Genomic DNA, 9,486 nt, shown 5'->3' with positions numbered 1-9,486 from the left:
TAGTGCTTAAAAAATCATTATTTTCTCCAAATATAATAACGTTATTCTGGCAAGCCATCCAAATATGAAAAGAGATTAATTATTCAGAGCCCTAATGGATACTGTCTGACATAACATTTTACCTAAACTACTTAAAAGTTTATAATTATTTGACAAAGTCTGAATGCTTACTGTATGCCAAGCTTATTGTATCTATCAACTCAAGCCCCAACAAATTTGTATTAGTTTTGCACAAAACCTCAAATCTATAAAATCAAAAGTGAATAAGAAAATATAAATTAAACTGTTACAGCAAAGAGTAGTGATTTTAAGGTATTTAAAGCTAGTGGTAAAATGAAAACAGTAGTCTCATAGATTCTCCCATCTCCTGCTTAATCCATTAGCTAATTTTGCCTTTTCTCAAAGTTATTTTGCAAGAGCCACACAGATATTTTGTTGCATTAAGTGCTGTAACTTTAACTTTGTATTTCTCATTAGAAGTATGATTTAACGGTCTGTAAATTCATACAATAATTCATCAACTAAAAGGACCTACTTAACTAAAACTTTTTAAAAAGACTTATCATTCTAAAAGTAAAATTACAATTATAGAAATAAGTATGGATTGTAGTAATAGAAAAGTCCCAAAAGATATACCGTCACTTGAGGAAAACAGCAGAACACATTGCCAAGTACTGCTTTTCAGAGACAACCCAACTAAACATACTTTCAGATATACTGAATTGGGTTATTTAGTATAACTCAAAGATATTTTCAATCAGTAAGAACCCATATGTTTCCTTGAGTACACCTTAAAGTGAAAGAATATAAAGTAGTCCTAATTAAACTAATATTGGCTTTAATCAAGGAGCAATTCCTAAAGATGTTTGTTCATTCCACAGGCATTTTTTGGGAGGCCTGCTAAAAGCTAAACATTATGATAGACCCCAGGAATAAAAGCAACTTAAAAGACAATAAGTCAGATGGTGTAAGTAGAACCAATGTGATGAGTGCTAGAACAGAGACACAGAGGTAGTGATGGGAATTCTAAATATAGAGAAGATTTTTTAAAAAAATGAATATCCCTTTATGCCTCAGGTCTTTGCAACTGAACTGCTAAACATTTACATGCATTGCAAACACCTTCCTGTAGGCCAAAAATAACATTAAATTTGTATAAATTGTGTCTTTGGGGAACCTATTGCCTGTAAATGCTTTTAAACCAATAATTAATATCAACAATAGTTTACATTTACTATTTTCTTGATAATTCATTTTTTTTAAACACTGAGTATCCTTGGAAACTTGGTTTATAGGACGTCATTTTCAGTTCTTGCTTGTCGCTTTCTTGAGATCCATGAGTTTTGTTCTCAGGTATTTAAGTGAAGGTTAGTATATAGAATAAATATGTGATTTTATCTGGGAAAGATAAGTGATGAGATTTAAAATTGAGGATAGGATACTCTACCCTCCACCCCCCACCCCTCCCTAAGGAGTTAAAATGACTTCTGCAAAGGAATCTGCAATCTTACCTGATGGGGGAAAGATTTTCTGGACTGTCTAGCTGCTCCAGCTCAGCGTTCTCACCACCAAGCCTGCTTTCAAGTACTTCTTCATTCTGACGTAAAAGAAATTTTGGTAAGAATAGTGTATTTTCTGTGGAGGAAAGAGAGGAAATCTTTCTCTCTCTTTCCTCCAGTTTTTTGGTTTGGTATTGGTTTTGTTTTTGGTTCTCTAGACGAGCATCATATTCTGTTTCTCATCTTTTCTTTCTTGGGTTTTCCCCAGCCACGCTGTGGATCTGTTACAGTTGGCCCTTCAGGCTTCCTTTAGGAACATCAAAACCTCATTCTCGAAAGCAGGTATCCTTTCTCCGTAATGATGGGTCAGTAACATTATTCCCTTCCCCATGATTCACAGAAAAGATTCAGAGTTTGAGCTAAAAGATAAAGAGATCATTTGACAAAATATCTCCTCCTCTTCCTCTCTCTCTCTCTCTCTCTCTCTCTCTCTCTCTCTCTCTCTCTCTCTCTGCAACCTGCCTGAGGCCAGAAAGAGCTAGAGGCAGAGATAAGCCTGGAATCCACTTTCACAGGCTAGTAATCACACGTCTGTTCTATCACACCACCTCCTAAAGCAGTTGGTTCCTTAGGAAGTGCAAAGTGCCACCAGTGCAGGCTCAAAGCCAGCTGGTCGGAGGGCCTGGCCCACTACATGCCAGCTCTGAGACCTTGGGCAAGCTCACTGAACCTCTGCCTTGATTTCCTCCCCTTGAACGCGAACCCCATTGCACTATGTCCTGCAATAAGGCTGTGGCTCTTTTTCAGCACATAAGTAGGCATTTAATTCTCAGAAAGAGGCAAGACTCCTACTTGCCTCTTTCTTGAAAGTTTGCTTTCAAGAAAATAGCATTTTAACAAGGAAGTGAATTTGTATAACATTGATAGTGACGAGAACATCGTAAAAGTATTAACTAAGAATGAACAAGTAGATAATTAACCAGCATTTGAGTTCTTCCTGCTTGCTAGGTGCTATATAAATGAGTGATTTTACATTCCCAAAAAAGGGAAGGTAGATTTAGAAAGTACCCTCTTGCAGAAATATTGTTAGGGAAAAGTTTAATGAGTAAACATAAAGATTCCTTGTAAATTAGAGCTGGAAGTTGAAAGATGAGCTTTCCCCAGACTGAGGAACAGATGGGACGTCTTGCAAAATAGGTGAGCCGGACCTGCTTCTCAGTGTGTTGGCAGAGTAGGAAGAGTCCTCTCCCTGGATTAACAGGAAGCAGTCTCAGTAAACTTTATTACCCACAATGCTAACCAGAGATAGCAATTCAAAAATGTTCAGTGGGTGAAAGAAAATTGCGGGTCTTTGATCTTTTTCGTAGATGTCTTCCCAAATCTTGCATCAGATCCAGAAAGCAAGCTAACACATTAAGGAGTATTTGGGACACTAACTGCTAATTCAGCTCTAACATACAAGGGAAATCTTACTTTCCAAGTTTATATATTTTTTCTTTTTCTTTTAGATTTTATTGGGGAAAGGGAACAGGACTTTATTGGGGAACAGTGTGTACTTCCAGGACTTTTTTCCAAGTCAAGTTGTTGTCCTTTCAATCTTAGTTGTGGAGGGTGCCGTTCAGCTGCTGTTCAACTTCAAGTTGTCCTTTCAGTCTTAGTTGTGGAGGGCACAGCTCAGCTCCAGGTCCAGTTGCCATTACTAGTTGCAGGGGGCACAGCCCACCATCCCTTGCGGGAGTCAAACCAGCAACCTTGTGATTAAGAGGACACGCTCCAACCAACTGAGCCATCTGGGAGGCAGCTCAGCTCAAGGTGCCGTGTTCAATCTTAGTTGCAGGGGGCGGAGGGAGCCCACCATCCCTTGCGGGACTCGAGGAGTTGAACCAGCAACCTTGTGGTTGAGAGCCCACTGGCCCATGTGGGAATCGAACCGGCAGCCTTTGGAGTTAGGAGCACGGAGCTCCAACCGCCTGAGCCACCGGGCCGGCCCCTATTTTTTTCTTTTAAAGTAGGATATAATTTCAATAAGAAACTAAATTTTTAGTTTCCTCTAACTACATATATTTGACCGGAGATTAGAATATATTTTTCATTTCAGTTAATACAGAAATAAATACTAATCCTTGGAATTCAAACCAATCTAATTATTTTCACCACACTACCAAAGCTGTTTCTTCACATTTTCTAGATAATGTTGAACTAATTACTATGGCAGTTAATGTTACAATTTATCCCTTTCTAGTTCCTCTTCTGATGTTATTGTGCCTGAAACACCTGCTGAACTTTGAGTCCTGGCCTTATTTATCTTGGGATTCCTATTATGTAATACAGGGCCTTCGTATAGAGTAACCACTCTTACATACAAAACCTCTTCTCACTGTGAAACTTGCTACTACTTGTAAAATGAATTGTACTCTTTCCAACTATACTGATCTATTGTTAATGTGGTGGATTGTAGAGTCTTATTTCATGACAACCTAGTGATGGAAAAATAACAATGACTCAAGGTGTAGGTACAGACTTTGTCATCTTTTACATTGAGTGTTGACATCCCTCTAATTGATAGATTTTGTCATCTATGAGATGCCCTCATGGCTTTGCTGAAATGGCTGAGCATCGACTTGGTTGTGTCAACTCATGTTCCTGTGACCACATGTCAGACAACTGGTGTCAGGTTAGAAGGAGAGTCTTCTGCCAACCAGGTTAGATGGAATATAACCCTGGTCCCACTGAGTTGTGATGGAAAGGATCCATAGCAGATCTGAGGACGGCTTTAATAAAAACCTGCAGTGAGGTTCTTAACTACAGGCAGACCTCGGAGACATGGGTTCAGGTCCAGACCACCAGAGTAAAGTGAGGAGCAAAATAAAGCAAGTCATATTTTTTTTGCTGGTGGAAGTTTTTGCCTTGAATTTATAAAAATGGAACATCTGTGAAGTGCAATAAAATGAGGTATGCCTATATACTGTACAACAATGTTTTACTAAGGCTTATGCAGATAAGTTGTGTTCTAGTGCAGTGGCTTTCAAATTCTGACCACATCCACAAGAAAAACATTTACATCATAACACACATACATATTGTGATTTATAATACGAAATATATACTTGGTCTTTGTCCTGTTTCTAGCACAGAGCTCCTAAAACCCTTGGAATTTCAAAAGTGGTAAGAGCGATAAAGATGTCTTCGTATTCCATATTCACAAGAAACCCCTTTCCAACACAGGTGAGTTTTGTTTTAATGATGTGACTTTTGGAAACGACCTAAGGATGGGGGCTGGTTACCAGGGGAACCAACTATGTAATTAAAAGGTTGGAACTTTCAGGTCCTTCCCTCACCCCACCCCCACCCACTCTCTCACAGGGAGGGGAGAGAGGCTGGAGATTGAGTTCACCAGTGGCCAATGATTTAATCAATCATTTGATGTAATGAAACTTCCATAAAAACCCCCAAAGAGAGCTTCCAGGTTGCTGCACGTGTGTAGCTTGCAGGAGAGTGGCTTGCTCAGAGAGCATGGAAATTCCACTCCCCTTCCCACATACCTTGGCCTGTGCCTCTCTTCCATCTGGCCACTCCCGAATTATATCCTTTTTATAATAAACTGGTAATCTTGTAAGTAAAATGTTTCTCTGAGTTCTATGAGCTGTTCTAGCAAATTAATCTAACCCAAGGAGGGGGTCCTGGGAACCTCTAATCTATAGCTGATGGGTCAGAAGCACCAATGACAACCTGGACTTGTGACTGGTGTCTGAGGGGATTGGGGGAATCTTATAGGACTGAGCTCTTAACCTGTGGAATCTAATTCTATCTTCAGGTAGATAGTGTCAGAATTGAGTTAATTGTTTGGTAGTGTTGGAGAAAACTCTCTCTAACTCTCTCTCTCTCTCTCTCTCTCTCTCTCTCTCTCTCTCTCTCTCTCTCTCTCTCTCTCTCTCTCTCTCTCTCCAGACATACTTTTCAGCAGACAGACATTTTCAACCTAAAAATCTAGGAGGTGATAATTGAACATAAATAATTGAACATATTTGGGGTCAAGGGAATTGCAATTCAGGAAGTGAAGTACAGATGCAGGCAGAAGCCCAAAGAGTGTCCCCCACCCATTGCAGGAGGGCAGCTTAGGGTTTTTAATGGGGAAAAGGGAGGAAGATGAGGTAAATTTTATTAAAGAAGAGTCCTTTGGTGCTAGATAAGGTTAGGTTTGTATTTCATAGATTGGCTTGAGACTTAGTAACCAGGCATAAGGCTAGATTTGTACTTCATTGATTAGGTTACCGATTAGGTTCGTTATTGGCAAAGTCCAATTTCATCAGTCCTTCCAAACAGGATATTCTCGTTCTTACTGATTTCCGTTGGCAGTTTGGTCCAGTTGAGAAGATAAAGAAAACAAGATGTGCAGGGCAGTTCCTCTGAAATGGCTACTCTGGCTCTATTTTAATATGCCTCCGCTCATGTTATCTTTCACATGCAAAAAACTGATATGATATACTCTATTTTTATTTTTCAATTAAAGCTGACATTCAATATTAGTTACATTAGTTTCAGGTGTACAGCATAGTGGTTAGATACACTCTATTTTTTTATTTTATTATACTATCCCATTGCATTCTTTTCATTTATTTATTTTTAAATGCTGGTTAACCCACCAAACTGAGTTTACTATCACCATTGTGACCTGCAATTTGAAAGCCTCTTAGAGAGTGAAAAGAACACAAACTTAGACGTGAGAGGCAGACCTGGGTAGGAATCCCTGGCTTCCTTTTTATTTAAAAGTGGCCTTGGGAAGACTTCTCTGCACCTTAGTTTTGTATCTATAAAATAATGTACATCTGATTACATGTACATCAGAGGGTTGTTGTGTCGATGAGAGATTATGTATTAAAATATTTCACACAAAGAAAAGACTCAATGGCATTTATAGCTGGCTCTTTAATATCTGCATTGTGGGGATTAAAATGGATGTAAAGTAATGTATGTCAAGTACCCGGCATGAGGACCTTCAGTAATTGCTGGGCGATTCCTCCCTGCTCACATATAACATAGAACCCATATTTCTCACTAGCTGGGAGATGTTGCCCAAGTTGCTTAATCTCCCTGCGCATCCATTTACTTCTGTGTAAAATGAGGGAGACGTGTGATTTGGCTGTGAAACATTCCTCTGCTTCTAATACAAAATACCAACATAGTGTTATTGCTGCCGATTTTGAGATGAAAAGCTAAACTGTAGCCAGAGTACTTTTGGGAAAAATTCAAATAAAGCTTCCTGAAAGCTCTAGGAGGCGGACAGCATATTCAAATAAATGCTTGCTTTTTTCAAATATTGGTCCTTTTATTCAAATAATGGACCAAGAAAATTGTCCACAGACCAACCCACCAATTGCAGCTATTTCTTTGTTAGGGATTCCTTATGAGTCTCACTGAATTATAAAGTAAAATGAATTGTACAATGAATTGCTGCTCAAGGCAGAGCAGCAAGGTCCTTGTGAAATCATATCCTGTTTCCCTTCAGTGACCCTGACTTGGAGCTTCCCCTAGGGTATCCTGAAAGGGGGATTTTCTCAGCCAATTGGTGTTTTAAAAGGGAGCCAACTCATGAACTACCCTATTGAGAGGCCAGTCAGGTAGAAAAGCCCCTTCCCCTTTATGTTCATTTCATTCTGAAGAAAAAGGGTGCAGGTGAAAGCAGGCAGGCTGGCAACTGCTCTGGGCCCCTGTACCTCCATCTCCGCCCCAGCCTCTCTCATTTCAAAGTGACACCAACCCACATATATGTTCTCTAGGAGCTCCTTTCACATGACTTCCTGTGTTTTCTCAATAAGCATACAATCTAAAAGTTTTGTTCCCCCTGTATTTTGAAGAAAGACATGTTTCAAAATTGAGAGAACAGCCCAGCTTGAAGGAATTTTGTAAAACAAAGTTATTTCAATTTCTCTGCAGAATATATCTTTTTAAGAGTATCAATCAACTTTTAAAAAGTCCTACATTCTTTAAAGTATCAAGAGCTAATTTTCAATTGATTACTAATTTTTTTCTTCCTCAAATGACAGAGCAACAATTTAACTGAATCAAATTACTGTCCCCTGAAGTTAAATGACTTTATTTTATGATTTTAGGGATGCTTAGAAGGCAATTTCAGTTCCAACTCTTTTAAAGCAATGGTATTTGATAATTTAAGGTGAAAGTATTATTATATGATCACATTTCTTAAAAGGAGACGCTATTAGACTTCAATCTGAGAAAAGGTTAAGGTAGACAAGGGGTTGAGCCACTTAAAATATGAAAAGCGATCATTACAAGAAGTGTTTAGGCATTTTCTGGTATTGTAAATTAAATATGAAAACCGGAGAAAATAAATGAAGAGGTATGACAAGAATCACTGAGAAAGTATAGAATGATGGGGCGTGGGGGAGGATAGTGGGAAAGAAAGGAAAGGCAACCTGTTCAGAGGGCAGTACCCTCTGATTTCAGTCCACAGTGGTCTTAGAGATACAATCCCAGAGTGACAACCACCAGCCTCGGGAAGGGCAGGCTCTGCTTCCCCTTCTCCATTGCTGGAACTCCTGCGGAAGAGGGGGAAACCCTCTCTTTTTCCTTTTCTCTTTTTCTTTCTTTCTTTCTCTTTCTTCCTTCCTTCCTTCCTTCCTTCCTTCCTTCCTTCCTTCCTTCCTTCCTTCCTTCCTTCCTTCCTTCCTTCCTTCCTTCTTTTCTTTTCTTTTCTTTTCTTTTCTTTTCTTTTCTTTTCTTTTTTGAGATTTGGTTGGTTCTGATGTGGAGAATAGGACGAACTTTTGAAAAACAAGAACAACTGAGAGACTCTATCCTGAGAATGGATTCCTAACTGGCTGGTCTGCCCTGTTTGCTCTCTCTCACCGGCCCTTTCCAGCACATCTCATCTTTTCCTACTCTTTCTTGACACTGCCTGAAGAAGCCATTGCCTAAAGATTTCTTTGGCTAATAGGGCAGTCCTTTTTAAAATGGCAAGTTTTTGGAGGGTTAAGGGGCTGTCAGCCACTCATCTTTCACATCTTGCTATGAATCAGCTCATTCAGATTTTCTGCTAGCTCTGGTCCAGGTCACCTGCGTTGGGAAGGGGCTTTCAAGAGGGAGGGGAGAGGACAGTTTTAGGACATTTTGTGGACTGAAGTTCTTTGGGGAGGAGACCGGCCTGAGTGGTCCTGAGGCTTTGTGGAAATGGGAAATAATTAGAGAAAGATAGGTCCCACATGCAAGCTTTGCCTATTTTACGATTTTTTCAGTGTCTCTTTTATCTATAGTCTTGAATTTCCCAGCTAGCACTGTTAGTAACTAGTTCAATGTTTTTACTGTTTATTATACATTGGACTAATATTCTAAACACTATTTGTAATATTTTGTGTAGGGAGAAATATCTTCTTAAAAAAACTGCAAGCACTGCAACATTGTTTTAACAATGATTTGCACGTCTGTAGTTCTGAATCCATTATCAGAAAGTGAGAAACACGTCACAAGATTCCTTTCTTCTATTCTCAAACCAAGAAAATGTGACGAGAATAAATGTGTTAAGGACATTAAAAAGAAATTCCCCTTAAACTGTGAATTTTCTCCAGCTATTTGATTTCATGTGATTTTAACCTCAATGCATATATGTCAATGTAACTTAATTTTTATATGCCTGCAAATCTTAACTCATAAATAAAATCACAACTTTGAAAAGTACTTTACTAGACTTATCTTTGGTCCCTGATGTAGTTCAAAAATGATTTCCACATAACCACAAAGCCAATCAGTTCACTCACTCTACAGCCTCTGGGCAGAAGTAGCCCAGCTAACAGAAAGAGAGGGAATGGGTTGCTGTTAAAAGGCTTATAAAATGCTACAAATGCTGAACTCAGTCTTCACAAGACCTCACTTTCTCCTGTTCTTCCTGAGTATTCTATGTCGGCCAACAGAGTCATCCAATGAGGAATCCAAGATGGAAACCTTAAAGGTATTTTCAATATCTTCCCTCCTT

The 9,486-nt window shown here is 39.0% G+C and overlaps 1 protein-coding gene across 5 annotated transcripts in view; it reads right to left on the bottom strand.

Annotated features, from left to right (window-relative positions):
* Positions 1 to 9,486, bottom strand: part of MCF2L2 (MCF.2 cell line derived transforming sequence-like 2) — a 213,319-nt gene that overhangs the window by 86,114 nt on the left and 117,719 nt on the right. For all 5 annotated transcript variants that reach the window (XM_033121699.1, XM_033121707.1, XM_033121716.1 and 2 more), the window contains one exon: positions 1,512 to 1,597. In XM_033121699.1, the coding sequence (XP_032977590.1) occupies positions 1,512 to 1,597 (86 nt within the window). The remainder of the gene's footprint in view (positions 1 to 1,511; positions 1,598 to 9,486) is intronic.

This window comes from Rhinolophus ferrumequinum, chromosome 2 (genome assembly GCF_004115265.2).
Source record: "Rhinolophus ferrumequinum isolate MPI-CBG mRhiFer1 chromosome 2, mRhiFer1_v1.p, whole genome shotgun sequence".
Taxonomy (NCBI): domain Eukaryota; kingdom Metazoa; phylum Chordata; class Mammalia; order Chiroptera; family Rhinolophidae; genus Rhinolophus; species Rhinolophus ferrumequinum.
The sequence above is the reverse complement of the archived record's forward strand: the minus strand, read 5'-3'. Positions and strand labels throughout refer to the sequence as shown.